Source organism: Monodon monoceros, unplaced genomic scaffold (genome assembly GCF_005190385.1).
Source record: "Monodon monoceros isolate NGI ecotype Baffin Bay Population unplaced genomic scaffold, NGI_Narwhal_1 Super_Scaffold_6, whole genome shotgun sequence".
NCBI classification, from domain to species: domain Eukaryota; kingdom Metazoa; phylum Chordata; class Mammalia; order Artiodactyla; family Monodontidae; genus Monodon; species Monodon monoceros.
The window spans coordinates 49698594-49714055 of record NW_021703783.1 but is presented as its reverse complement, the minus strand read 5'-3'; the positions used below and the strand labels follow the sequence as shown (position 1 = coordinate 49714055).

The following is a 15462-nucleotide window of genomic DNA, read 5'->3' as shown; positions in this document are numbered from 1 at the left end:
AGATGAATAAGTCCTGGGGATGTAATGTAAAGTGTGGTGACTATTTAACAATACTGTACTGTATAAATGAAAGCTGCTAAGAGAGTAGGTCTTAAAAGTTCGCATTACAAGAATATAACTATATATAGTGACGGATGTTAACTAAATTTATTGTGGTAATCATTTCACAAAACATACATATATCAAATCATTACGTAGTATACCTTAAACTAACACAATGTTATATGTCAATTATATCTCAATTTTTTTTAAAAAAGAAAAAATTTGAAGTACTGAGCACTTAGATGTTTAACCAAGATCACAGTAGAACGCCAAGAAGTTTAGGCCAGCATAAGAACAGGAATTAAGAGACAGAAAAGTATAAGAAGAGAAAACGTAAAAAGCCAAAAATAAACTTGCTTCCTCCTAATCCAACTCCCACAGAACATGACCCACACTCTGAGGACCTAAAACTTACACCAATACTATACTAGTACTAAGACAGGATATGTTTTTTTTAATTGAAGTATGGTTGCTATACAATATAAGCTACAGGTGTACAATACGGTGATTCACAATTTTTAAAGGCTATACTCCAGTTACAGTTATAAAACACTGGCTATGTTCCCTGTGTTGTACAATATATTTTTGTAGCTTATTTTATACATAATAGTTTGTACCTCTTAATCCTCCACCTCTACGTTGCCCCTCTTCCCTTTCCTCTCCATGGTAACCATTAGTTTGTTCACTATAACTGTGAGTCTGCTTTTTTCTTATATTCACTAGTTTGTTGTGTTTTTTAGAATCCACATATAAGTAATATCATAGAGTATTTGTCTTTCTCTGACTTATTTCACTTAGCATAATACCCTCCAAGTCCATTCATGTTGTTGCAAATGTCAAAATTTCATTACTGTTTATGGCTGAGTAGTATTCCATTGTATATATACATATATGCCACATCCTCTTTATCCATTTATCTGTTGATGGACACTTAGGTTGCTTATCTTGGCAATTGTAAATAATGCTGCTGTGAACATTAGAGCGCATGTATCTTTTTGAATTAGTGTTTTTAAAGTAGGATATGGTTTTAAATAGGTTTCTATGGGCTAGCCTGGGAACTTAGAAACAGTGTAGTTAGATATGTTCCAAGTTCAAACAACTATTTTACACATGATCTGGAAGACAACCATTCAAAAATTAAGGACTGTCCATTTTTTTTCATTTAGAAGTAAACAGCTTGTCTTTGTAAGCAAACATTGTCTATGAATCTAAACATAATTCAAAGAAATTACTCAAATTCATTAATGTTGCTAAGTATAAATCTATCATAAAATAACACCATGCAAAAGAACTGAGATAATTTTTATAATTCAAAGAGCATGATGAATAAGATCATCCCAAAATCTTTCTCAAAGTGAGGTACTGAAACCTTTAAAATTTTTTTTACTACAACAAAAGTTTTATTAGTCATCCTGGTTTCATTTTTCTCAATAGTAGCTGACTTTTCCCTTATCTCCCAAAAGAGTCATGTGCCAGAATCAAAAGGTCATCCCTCCCTCCTACATGTCTACTTTGAAGAGCTATACAAAGCAGTTTACAACAGGACATGATGAAAAGAATATAAAGGAATATTCCCAATTAGAAATATAAGTAAGAATTTACGGGATACCTCTTCCACTTTAACCTAAAAATGCTCTGTATTGATATTTTAAAATAAGGACTAATTAAATCAAAAGTCACTGCAGTGAATCAAAAATAACTGAGCAGTGGAAGAACTAAATCTCATACACCAACCTGCCTTAGGTAAGTGGTCATGCTTTAAAACAGTGCAATACAATGAAAAGGACAAGAATTTTGGGGTCAGACTTGGTTTTAAATCCCTGCTCTCCTACAGACTACCTGTTTGACCTTAGACCTTAAACAAATTAACATCTCTTATACATCACTGTATTTATAACATGAGAAGAGTAAAATCTGCATCATGGAGTTATTATAAAGATTAACTGAAAATATTATAGAGAACACAATGCAAGGCACATTGTAAGATTCAAAAATCAGTAGCTGTTAGATCTCATTAAACCAACAATATAACTCCATAACTCAGGGCAGTCTAGAGCTGCGCTATCCTATATAGTAGCCACTAGCCACATGTGGCCATTGAGCACTTGAAATTTAGCTAGGCTGATTTGAGACAGGCTGTAGGTATAAAATAGAATGTTAATACAAAAAAAGAATGTAAAATATCTCAATAATTTTTAAACTGATTATGTTGAAATGATAATATTCTAGATTACCAGATTAAGTAAAATCTATTATTAAAGTTAACTTCACCTGTTTCTTTTTACATTTTAATATGGCTACTGGAAAAACTAAAATTACACATGTGGTTTATATTTCTATTAGACAGCTCTGGTCTGAAACCACATCTTTTATCTAGGAGACTTAAGATCCTAATGTACTTTAAATTCCTTATAATTTAATTAGCATGATTTTAATGTTTATCAACTTCATTTTATTTCATCCCCCCAATTTCTTGATTACCCCCATTCAATCTATTGTCTATTCATGGGGACACAGCTCACCTTCCCACTTTACCAATAACAGTACTCATGGTATCTTACAAACTGGATGAAGAACAGCAATGTGACAGGCCATTCTTCTCTACCAGCTGCAAGTACTGTCTGTCCTTCAGATAATGTTAACAGAAGACTCATCCATATTCCTAAGAAATGTTTTTCTGTCTCAAATTCACTACTATATTTTGGATTAAAGCAATGTATCCCATCTCTGTCTTTCCTATTAGCAAGTCTACCTTCTAGCAGTCCAGGAAGCTAAAATCTAGTTTCAAATTGTGCTTCATAATCTATTACATTAATATAACTGCAAAGACAGAAAATTCTTTTTCAGCACCTAGAGATAAGGCACTAACTAGGTAATGTAAAAAGATGATTCCTTTTATCTGCTCAGACAACCTGAGAGAAAGTCTAAAAAAATACTGATAACTATAAATTTAACCAACTCTTCCATTACTTATTAACATTACCGACAGGACATGTCATAGTGCTGAACACGTGCTGCTTAAATTAAACTACTATAGCTGGGAAATTCTAACTTACAGCATTAAAAATATATATTTATACATCACTTCTAATTTCTCCAAAGCATTTCCATAGACATTATCACATCAGTTCCCTACAAAAGTCACTGGCTGGAAGAGCTGATTTTACTATTCCCTCATTTGACAGATGCAAAAACCAAAGCCCAGAGGTCCCAAGCGATTTACCTGCCCAAATAAAGCTAGTAGGTGAGAAAAGATAAATAAGAAAATCTACGGCTTCCCAGTGGCTAAGACTGTGGACCCTTAGTCAGATCATGGGTTCAAATGCTGGCTTTAAAACTTAGTAGCTGTGGGATCTTAAGACAAGTCACACCTAACCCTATTCCCTCTATATTTCAGTTTTCTCATGGAGATAATATTAATAGTTTCCCTCATGGAAATTAATATAAAGGTGCTCACACATAGAAAGTTCTCAATAAAGGCTTTTATCATTTAAGGCTTTAGAATCTAAAAGAAGGGACATTTAAAGGTGATTTTCTTATATTAAAAAAACAAAGTAAGTCTTTTGTCATAAGCATAAGAACATTTCTAGAACATCTTAAACCACAATCATAAACATTTCAAATTGATAATATTTTCATTTTTGACAAATTCATTCTTCATGTCTCTTCCTTTTTTACTCTTAAATTACTTCTAAAATCCTGTAAGAAATGAAACTATTTCTTTTGTAGTAAACTTTATCATAGGGCATACCCAAATTTGCAGAAACTAATTTTTAAAGTCATGTTTCTGGAGTCACAATGGACAAGTCTGAAACAATGTTGCACAGTAACCAAATCTCAGTTCTGAAGGCTAGCTAGTGCATTTTAGGAAAAAGAAGAGAATGGCGGGGCTGGGAGGGGGAGGGAGGCAGTGTGCTGGGGAAAGAGTATCCCTCCTACAATTCTAAAAAGTATATACTCGTCTTCCGGTATCACATAGTAGGCACTCAGTAAATAATTTATGAGTGAGTAAATGGATGAATGAACAGGAGAACTAAATCAAGCAAGAAAGCATTTGTGTTACTGTAGTAGGTGTCCTTCTAAACCCAGAAGTCATTACCAAGGTTAACCAAGGTTCTAAGCCATAGCCCAGGGACTGGAAGAAACAAATATTCTAAGAGTTCCTCCTGCTAATTGATTTCAATGACCCTCTTTATATGTGTTTAAAAAATTATACCTAGGTTGACATGTATACACTGATGTGTATGAAATGGATGACTAATAAGAAAAAATAAATAAATAAATAAATGAACATTAAAAAAAATTATACCTAGGTGAATTCCTACAGAGCAAAAGCTTCCTTTATAAGTATAAAGTGCTTTCAGGAATTAGCCACAATCAGCAAATACCTTTTGTACATATATACACAAATAAAAGGGGTCTCTAACTGCAAAACAAAATTGATGTACTATGTATTAAAATGCCCATGGCTCCTAAAGGATTTTCTTCCATTCATGTATATTCAGGACAGGAGACCAACTGTTGGTGTATACTTAATCACTTATCACTCAACTTGCAGTTTTGCACCCAGCCTTATTTTAACTTTTTTTTTTTTTTTTTTTGCGGTACGCGGGCCTCTCACTGTTGTGGCCTCTCCTGTTGCGGAGCACAGGCTCCAGACGTGCAGGCCCAGCGGCCATGGCTCACGGGCCCAGCCACTCCACGGCATGTGGGATCTTCCCAGACCAGGGCACGAACCCGTGTCCCCTGCATCGGCAGGCGGACTCTCAACCACTGCGCCACCAGGGAAGCCCCTGCATGTTCAACTCTTTTTTAAAAATTATTTTTGACAGTGATGCTAATAAAGAATATTAATTAGATCAAATTTTACGTATTTTTTTTAACTATCACTTGTGTGATTCAGGTTAAAACATGCATTATTAAAACAGCAAAATCCAAATATACTGCTACTGGTTCACTTTAAAATCTGTTAAAAATAAATTCTGAGTATGAAAGCCAAAATATAAAGTTATGAGAAAATAAAAAAAATAAAGTTATGAGATAATACATGTTATAATTTCTACAATTAGTATTGTGCTGGATTCCCAAATTAAACAGTAGCAATTTTTAGTGTATAATAAATTAATACAGGATTAGAATAAAGATATACCATTAGTAATATGCTTTTCGTAAAGAAGTTACTACTACTTGCTTACCATATATTTTACAGATTTCCAAAAGTTTAAAGTATACTTCATTATTTATTTATTTATTTACTTATTTAATTTTTGGCTGCGTTGGATCTTCGTTGCTGCGCACGGGCTTTCTCTGGTTGCAGCGAGCAGGGGCTACTCTTTGTTACAGTGCGCACACTTCTCACTGTGGTGGCTTCTCTTGTTGCGGCGCATGGGCTCTAGGCTCGCGGGCTTCAGTAGTTGCGGCACGTGGGCTCAGCGGTTGTGGCTCGTGGGCTCTAGAGCACAGGCTCAGTAGTTGTGGCGCATGGGCTTAGTTGCTCCACAGCATGTGGGATCTTCCCAGACCAGGGCTCAAACCCATGTCCCCTGCATTGGCAGGAGGATTCTTAACCACTGCACCACCAGGGAAGTCCAAGGTATACTTCATTTTTATACTCTTATAATCTAAATATCTCTTTGCACTGACGTTATAACCTCTTTGCTCTGAGGTTCCTTTTATTTATATAAAATATTTTTCAGATAGGTAAATATATAGAATGATTAGTGAGCGAGGAGAAGCTATTTTAAAACTTCATAACTCTACTGAGGAATCATAAAAATATCTAATTTTTTAAAACATCCCTGAAATTACAGAATGCTTCATTCCCATTGAAACAAATATACGCATAGGGAAAAATACATTCAAAGCTTTTGTAAAAGGTGCAAAAAAAGGGAGAACAAATGTACTAAAAGATTTTTACATCTTGAAAATAAACAATGGAAAACCTAAGTTTTAAAGTGGTAATGCAGGGGACTCCCCTGGTGGTCCAGTAGTTAAGACTCTGTGCTTCCAACGCAGGGGGTGTGGGTTCGATCCCTGGTCAGGGAACACCACGTGGCCAAAAAAAATAAAAATAAAATAATTTAAAAAAATTTTTTTTAAAAAGTGGTAATGCAAATCAGAGGACCACTATCCCCACCAGTTTTGAGACTATGCAAATCTTTTAAAAATTAGAGATAGTATTATATGCCTTATAGTTTTACATATTATATAATTTGTATTATATTATAGCAGACTGCCCTCCTCATATATCAATGAATTAATTAATCTAAAACCTTATAGAAGGATAAACAGTTCCACATGATTCCTAATCGTCAAGTGAGTACAAATTTGTACCTTCTTGTACTAATGTTGTTAGGTTTCAAAGATTATCCTTGGCACTTCTAGGATTTCATGCATTAAGCAGCTTCACCCATCCATATCTTTCATAATTTCCTAGATAATAATAATAGTGGAGAACATATACAGAGCCCTTATGTACTTGCACATATTAAAAGGCAATCTAGCAGAGTGGTTAAGTGCCACTATCTGAGTCCAAATACTGCCTCTGCACTCATGACCCTAGGCAAGTTATGTAACTTCTCTGTGTCTCAGTTTCTTTACCTATAAAATGGGATAAATACCTGCCTCATGAAGATTACCTGACAATTATAATTGTTTAGGCTCAGTGCTTGGCACAAAGTGCTACATAAGGGTTAGCTGCTGTTATTATTATTCCTATGTGTCATGTGCTGAGTCGAGTTCTTTACATGCATTATTTCATTTAATTCTCACTTAACTCTATTTTACAGATGAGAATATTGAGGTTTACAGGGGTTCAGCAACTTGCCTTTAATAAAAAAGCTAACAAGAGGAAGGGCCCAAATTCAAACCCAGGTTGCCTCTTTAATGATCCAAGCCCTGATATCTATGCCAATGTTTCAAACTAGGCTCCATGAATACACTCATAGGGAACTTACAAGTTTTCACTCTGATGATTTTTATTTTAAATTATGCTAGAGATGTTTCAGATGAAAGACATTTTTACATAGTAGATTTTAATTTCTCGAATCACCAGACTGGGATATGCAATCCCCTGGTATTCCCAGGAATATTCTTAGAGGTCTAAGAATTTTTTTGTTCTTACAAAGTAGTCAACTTCTCACTCAGCTTTCATTCTTCAAGAATGAGGGCAACAACTACTTTTCAAAATCCTTATGCCCATTTCATTACAGATTCAAAGTTTTGACCTTTTGGCTAGTCTAACTACTTGAAAAAGTAAAACTGTAATTTTTAAAAAACTATGGTATCTTTTGCAGCACTCAGTCTTGTCTTTAAGAACAAAACACCCACACGAAAAGAAGAAACAAATATTAAAAAGGTATCTATTCCTTTAGTAAACAGTACTTTACTTTCACATTAGGCATCAGTCTCTCATCTTTAATCCAATTATATAATTACCATAGCCTACAGCATACTTGAATAACTCAAAAAATAAGCCCCAAATAAACTCATTTTCCCTATGCCGCCTTCCCTGCAAAAAGATCCCTTTTCAACATCTCTAATTCCTGTCAATGGTATTACCGTTCTCTCAGTCATCCAGGCTCATGACCCTGTGGTCAAGAGAGAGAAATGAAAGAGCCTGTGCTCTTTTTCAGTGTACTCAATTCCTCCTGTAGAAACATTACCTCAAGGAGCTGTAATCTATCTGGCACAGTGGACATACACAATTATAAACATGAAATAAATGCTATGAAGGATGCATAAGATCTTCTTTGAGTAGAGAATCATGGGCCAAACTTTAGGGTAAAGAGGATAGGGAGACAGAAAAGACATCCAGAGGTGAGACTTTTTTTTTTTTTAAGATGTTGGGGGTAATTAATTTTTGCTGTGTTGGGTCTTCGCTTCTGTGCGAGGACTTTCTCTAGTTGTGGCAAGCGGGGGCCACTCTTCATCGCGGTGCGCGGGCCTCTCACTATCACGGCCTCTCTTGTTGCGGAGCACAGGCTCCAGACGCGCAGGCTCAGTAGTTGTGGCTCATGGGCCTAGTTGCTCCACGGCATGTAGGATCCTCCCAGACCAGGGCTCGAACCCGTGTCCCCTGCATTAGCAGGCAGATTCTCAACCACTGCGCCACCAGGGAAGCCCCAGAGGTGAGACTTTTAAGAATGAATAGCAGTTAATAGAGAGGAAGAAACAACCTGCACATGCACAAAGGCACAAAAATCTCAGTGACATATTCAATGAACACCAGAAAGTGTTCCAGAAAGTTCCAGTTTTCCAGAAAGTAAAGTGTGATAACAGGGACTGCTAAGAAATGAAGCTAGAAAGAGCAGGCATACTTAGATCATGAACAGTTTAGCCAAGGAGTTTACATTCTATCCAATGAGTAAGGGAAAGCCACTGAGTAATTTTAAGCATCAAAGAATTACTGCATTCTTATTTTAGAAATATTGCTCTGACACTGAAAAACAGACGGGAAGAGCTACAGCCGAGAAGCACGGACAACTGTTAGAAGACTGCTACATCAGTTCAGGCAAAAGACTAGCCTAGAGCAGTGGGGAATGGAGAGAAATAGATTGAGTCAAAAGATAGGTAGCAAGTAAAACTACAGGATTTGGTAACAAGATAAACTGTGGTTTGAGGTTTGGTAGGAAGATGGAGGAAAGGAAGGAATCAAGGCAAATTCAAGGTTTTTAGCTTGAGCTCTGGGTGGATAGAAATGCCATTAACTAAAACAGGGAACAAAACAGGAGAAACAAGCTAAAAGGAAGTAAAGCTGTTGAGTACAGATGGTGTTAGTACTTCTGGTACATCCAGAAGAAATTGTCTAATAAATGGTTAAGTCTAGAACCCAAGAGAGAAAAATTTAAGATGAAAATATAAAATTGGGAGGTATTAGCCAGTAGAGTGGATGAAACTGACTAGGAAAACTGTACGAAAGGATAAGAGTTCCAGAGACCACCAATATTTAAAACACAGGCAGACAAATAAATGAAAAGTAGAAGAGAGTGGTGATACAGAAGTTTGGAAAGGAGAGAGTTTCACGAAGAAGGGAATTGTCAATGTATTGAATGTATCAAAGAGGTGAAGAGAAGAACTTTAAAGCTTCTCTCGGTTGGCAATTGAGTAACTGGTGACAGAGAGGTTACAGAGGAATGGATGGTTAAAAAAAAAAAAGCTAAACTAGACAGGGGTTGAGTGAATGGCAGGGGAGGAAAGAGTAATCTTGACTGAGATGAGACTAAGAGCTAGAGAACAGAGGGTTAAAGAACATTTTCAAGATGGCAGAGATTTTAGCATTTTTATAGGGCTAGAAAGGGACCAGTGAAATGTGAGATTTTTAAATTATGCCTTTGTACTTAAACTTACTATAAGAAAAGTTACCCATTATACAATACTAAGTGAAAAAAGAAATTGAAGAATATGTATAGTAGGATGTTACTTAAAATAAAATTCAGACTGTTTTATGCCTTTCAAGTTACTATCATTACCTTGTGTTAGCAACTATCTGAAATTCTTATTTGTTTAGTTGCTTATCTTCCCCCCTAGAATGTAAGCTCCATGAGAAGAGAGATTTCATCTGCCTTGTTCTCCACATATTCCTGCTGCTTAAAATAGTGCTTGGCACATAGCAGGCACTCTACTGTTGAATGAAAATGTGTATGTGCACACACACGTACATATATATGAATGCATGTATTTACATGAAAAGCATAAAGAAAGTTCTAATTTATTATTTGAACTTATTTATGCCAGGGGTGAGTGTGAGACTAGGAGGAGAGGTAAACAATACTGATTCATTTTTTGCTTCATAGATCTCTATTCAAATTTTCTACAAAAATCATGTCTTTTGTAACTGAAAAACAACTTTTAATAATGATCAGATGAGCCTAAGAAAGTTAATCTATTCTGCCTCTCTATTTTCTTTTGGTGGGTTGTCTTGATCTAATCTGACTGCAGGCTGATCCTTGAGCTGTTTTGGTAGGGCAGTTCAAAGTCAGAATCTTAAACCATAGAGCTGGAAAGAACATAGACATCATCTAAGCCAACTCCCTAGTTTTACAGATGAGAAAGCAGACACTCATAGTAATTTAATAAAAGGTAACTTAATTAATAAAATTAGGGTACTGATGAGAAGTTTTTAAAGAACAAATGATTAGGAACTATTTAAAAGGCTAATCTATTATATGCTATACATAATTTAAATGATAACTAATGAAAGCTTACTAAAGCTTATTCTCACATATAACCTACAATCTTCTGGTGAAATTATTACTCAAAGTAAAACTATTTCCTTAAGCACACTATCTGACCAATGAACCCTACAGTTAAGCACTGGCTAACTATTATAATATGACAAAGGATTCAGAATACACAGATATAGGGAGTGAAGTTATTCACCGTTAGGTGTGCAAACTAACTGAACTAACAGGCACTTCTTTCTACCAGGATACACAATAGGTCAAGTATATATTACATTTAAGGATTGATCACACTTTGACTCAAATGTCTGTATCAATGTCTACAATGTGTATTTAATAGAATTTAATAAAAATTAAATTTTGAATAGGTAAGTAATACACTACTAAGTATTTAGGGAAATGACTTAACTATTTCTCTTTACATATATACTGTAGTTTACCAGGAATACAACAAATTTTATCTAAACTTCTGAATATCACTTTGAACTTGTTTACAAACTATCTCATTTGATCCTCACAACAACCCCATAGACAGCAGAAATTATTAGTCCCATTTAATATATAAGAATGAGGCTCAGAAGTTAACTTGACTAAGGTCATTTTGTCAAGTCCTAGGACCCAGATCCTTTACCTCTTAGCCACTGTTCTTTCCATCACCCAAGCTACCTCATATTTACCATTTATTAAAGGGCAAACCACTTTATAATTTCCTTCCTTCCACAGTGGTGGAGGTGGGGAGGGCAGGTACCTAAGCCCTAGCAATCCTATCCCTTTCTATTCCATTTGAAAGTTTGGTACATAAGAAAATTTTAGCCATTCATCTTAATAGTGACAAGAAAGATGTGACAAGTCACCTTAGTTGAGGATTGTGCACATCACTAATTCTGTATGAAATCCTACCAAGTATTCAATTATTTCCTTAATTCTAATAAAAGTATCCTCTTATTTAGAAAGCTCTCTAGGGCTTCCCTGGTGGCGCAGTGGTTGAGTCCCCGATGCAGGGGACACGGGTTCGTGCCCCGGTCCGGGAAGATCCCACATGCCACGGAGCGACTAGGCACGTGAGCCATGGCCACTGGGCCTGCGCGTCCGGAGCCTGTGCTCCGCAACGGGAGAGGCCACAACAGTGAGAGGCTCGCGTACCGCAAAAAAAAAAAAAAAAAAAGCTTCCTATTAGAAAGCTCTCTATAAACAATACCCAAAGTAGTATGGGCTTAATAGTTGAAAAAAATCTGAAACCAAATCTCAGTCCTATCACTCACTAGCTGCTCAACTGTGGGTACATTTCTTAACTTCGAGTCTCACTGTCCTCATCTCTAGAGTGACGATGACACCATCTACCTCTGTGAGTTGCTGAGCAGATTGAGTGATAATATGTGCAAAGCCTTTAGTTCTTAGAAAAGGGCCAGAACACACCAAGTTCTGTTGGAGAAACAAACATGCAGGAAGGCACTGCTCATGGGTAATGTCATTTATGTGAACTTTACTAGTATAACTTCTAGTGTGACCTTACTTCTTGTCTCTCTCCAATATCTGGGGCAGGATACAATATATCACTCTTGCTCCCAGGGTACCAATTTACAGTGCGTGCTGGATTTCAGCCCTCTTCTAAATCCTCTAGTTAAGGAATATCATAATCTATTATTTGACTATCTTAGAATTGGCCATACCAAACCAAAGCTTACACTATTTTCACTCCGCTCTTTAAATCTGCTAACTGCATCATTCACTATTTTGAAATAAAATAAGAGTAAGCCAATTTTATAAATACAAATCATGATACAGCGAATTCATGCTGGGTGAAAAGGGCAGGAATTTTCAGGGGGCAGGGGGAGGGGAGAAGGACCTAACATTGAGAAATTATGTATTCAGCAGTCCACCACGCACTAAATTTACTTTCTCTCTTTTAATCTTCCCAGGCATTATTCTAATCAAGATTAGCATCGTTTTACAGATTTTGCAAGGGAAGCTTAAACCCTGGCTCACTCCCCCTCGCTCAAGGTACTATAACCTACAGGAAGGCTCTTGCTCAACTCAAGGCCTTTCCTCCTCCTCTTGTAATCTCTGCCCAGAATGCTCTCCAGTCTCCTACAAGGCCGTTGCCTTCTTCTGCTTCAGGGCTCACTTCAAATAGTTCCTACTCTCTCTATCTCTAAAGTAGAATACACCAATTACTCCATCCTTATTTCCTTCATAGAACACAAAGCCATCAGTATTCACCTTCTTCCTGTGTTGAAGGACAGCACAGATGATGCTGGCTTAATGAATGAGTGAACACACCTGCCTACAGACATTTAGCAAGTAAAAGGCAGGGCCTGGAGACCAATCCAGATTAACCTGACTGCAAACCCCTGCAGTTTTTTTTCACTGGTGGAAGGGGAGGTGCTTCGGGCTGGGAAATCAATGTAGAGGTATGCCTTCTTACTTTCTATCTGTATTCATTCACTTTAAAGAAATTACAGAACTACCTACACATATACTTAATACTACAAAACATTTAACCAGAATTTCAAGAGATCTTACATTGCCTTTTAGAACCACAACTCAATTTGGGAAAACAAAAACAAACAAAAAACCCACTGCATTTATGATGCCCCTGAACAATCAAAATACCTCCAAACTGTTGAGTAATTGGATTGGCAACTCCACATATGGTTATTTAAGGCCAAAAGAAAATTTAAGTCACACGTATAAATAAATGCATTTTACTAACAGACTTGCTTGTAATATTTTGTTCTTTTATAAGATGTTCTGAATTTCCCAATACTTCATACAGAAAAATCTTAAAACCAGCCATGGGATTATCATTCTTATCGTGGTAATCATGTTCTTTCTTAAAGAAAGATGATACGAATGCACTCCATCTGTTGTGTTTCACTATTAAACCATGTTCTTGCAGACAGAAGTCACCTCGGGTAAAACGCCCAGTGCGGTGAGAGCCGACCACTAACAACATTCCCTTTGTTGCCTTCCCCACGGGGTTTAATACTTACTGCTGAGTCCTCCATCCTCGGAGACTCCTGTCCCTCTCATTCCTAGGTAAGTCAGTCCCAATACGAGGAAAAATAGGCAGGCAGCAGTTAAGAGAAACATCGACAAGTAGTGGGCACTGAAACTCCCAGTTGGGGACACCTCCTCCCGTTTAAATTGCTGGAGAAGTTCCTCCTCAGGTTCGGAAAGCTTCGGTTTGTTATATGTGTTCTTCAGGTAGGTATGATTGGAGCCCGTGTGATTCGAGTGATTGATCCTGAGTGAACCAGAGGCGGCCACCGCCGCACTGGGAGGGAGGCTGTTGGAAAAAATCCTGGGGGAGTCCACGCCGAAGGCCACACCGCCGATATGATTATTGGTTTTAAGAAGGGAGCCTGTGGACGAATCCAAGGTTGAGTCCACGTCCGCGAGCGGTGGCTCGAGGAGAGGGGCCAGTTTCTTAGCGTTAACGCGGTATCTAGGAATGGGGCTGGAGTCCGGGGGATCAAACCCTCCTCCCTGCTCCGCCGCCGCCGCCGCCGCCGCCGCCGACGACTCTTCGACGTTTCGGCTCCTGTCTAGACTCCCAGCGGCCGCCGCCCTGTCATTCATCGCGATTCCTCCCCCTCCCTGAACTGAGGTCTCCAGTCGGCCGCCGGCCGATTTCGCAGGCAGGGGAGAGAGAGGCTTACTATGGCCCCGCCTGGGCCGATGCCGGGAAAGGGAGTCGTCCTTCAATACCTGTCTGCTGGAGGCCACGTCGTCGTCCTCCTCTTCTTCCGAGTCCGAATAGTTCTCCCGGCAGCTGTAGGGGAGAAGCCGGCTGCCATTCACGGTCCGGCCGGACCACAGCGGCTCCTCTGCCTCCGGGTCCCTATCCTCGCCGTCCTCTCCCTCCTGCTCCCCGTCATCCGCCGCCCCATCTCTCCCCGACGGGCTCTGCAGCTCGGCAGCCGCCGGCCTCCTGGCCCCCCACCACGAGTGGGGCTTCCTCCGCTCGGCCGAGTTGCTGTTAGTCACCTCGCTGGAGGCCAGGGGCGCCGACGTCGGTTTGAGCCCGCGATACTGGAGCGGAGCCCGGTCTTTCCTCCCGCCGCCGCAGCCGCCGCCGCCGCCGCCCCCGCCGCCGCCGCCGGCCTGGTCCCGGGGACTGGCCTCCACGTCCGACTCGTCCGAGCTGAAGCCCAGCAGTACTTTGCTGCCAGCCGTGGGGGCGGCCGAGGCGCCCCCGGGCCCTCCCAAGGGGCTCTCCGGGCCAGAAGCCGAGATCCGGCCCAAGCCTCCAGGAGTCCGTAAGTAGGAGAGGTCGCCTGAGACCTGCCGGACCCCCATCCCCACGGCCGCCGCCGCTGCTGCCGCGGCGGCGACCGTGGCGGTTGCTGTGTTATTGTTATTACTGTTCCGCGTCTTGGTGCTGCGGCCCCCGGACCGGTGCTGCTGCTGCTCTTCCTCTCGAAGCTTCTTCAGCTTCTTGAGGTAGACCGGGCGGGTGCTCTCCGTCACTGGGCCAGGAGACAGGCCGTAACGGCGGAGCTGAGAGAAAAGCTCCTCATCCGAGAGCTGTTGAGGCGCCGAAGCCGTTGATGCCGCCATTTTCTCTCCAGGGTGTTTTACAAGCTCCGCGCTACCGGAAGTGACGCGCCGCCCTAGACCCTGAACTAGACCGGACTGCGTCGCCCTCCCAGCGCCACTGGCGCCTTGGCCAATGGGAGGCGCGGGAGGAGCTCACCTGAGCGGGAAAGGGCCACCTGAGTCGCGCGCGGCAGAGACTTCTGCGCTTTCACCTCGGGGTGCTAACGGCTTCTTCCCCTTCCTTTCTGTCACCTTCTCCGGCTGTTCTCCGCCCTGCCCTTCCCAGAGCCTCTCCCGGGAACTGCCTCTTGCCAAACCACACCTTGACCTCTTCTTCCCAGGTTCCTGCCACCGGGCAGTAATATTGAAGGGAAAACTGAAGTTTATGGCATGGTTTTCTTTCATCTTGATTACCGCTGCCAAGGGGAGCTTAGAGACTTAAAGAAATCTTGATGGCCAGACGATTGGTAATTTCCCTGACTCCTGGTTCCCTCTTTTCGCTTTGTCTTTCCGACTGACTTACCAAAAAAAAAAATAAAGTGAGTTACTCTCGCTGCTCATTTGAGAAGCCTCTCCTCTAACATTCCAAGGAAAAGATAGAGTAAACCAGCCCCGATACAGTTTACTTCAAGAGTAATGGCTATTCGTTCCCTAGTTAGTTGTAAGGTATTATCGTTTTTCCCCTTTTAAAATCTGA

General features: G+C 39.9%; 1 protein-coding gene across 4 annotated transcripts in view; it reads right to left on the bottom strand.

Moving 5' to 3' along the window:
• LEMD3 (LEM domain containing 3) overlaps window positions 1–14786 on the bottom strand; it is a 69663-nt gene extending 54877 nt beyond the window's left edge. For all 4 annotated transcript variants that reach the window (XM_029204715.1, XM_029204716.1, XM_029204714.1 and 1 more), the window contains exon 1: window positions 13217–14786. In XM_029204715.1, coding sequence (XP_029060548.1) covers window positions 13217–14786 — 1570 coding nt within the window. The remainder of the gene's footprint in view (window positions 1–13216) is intronic.
• Window positions 14787–15462: the final 676 nt, after the last annotated feature.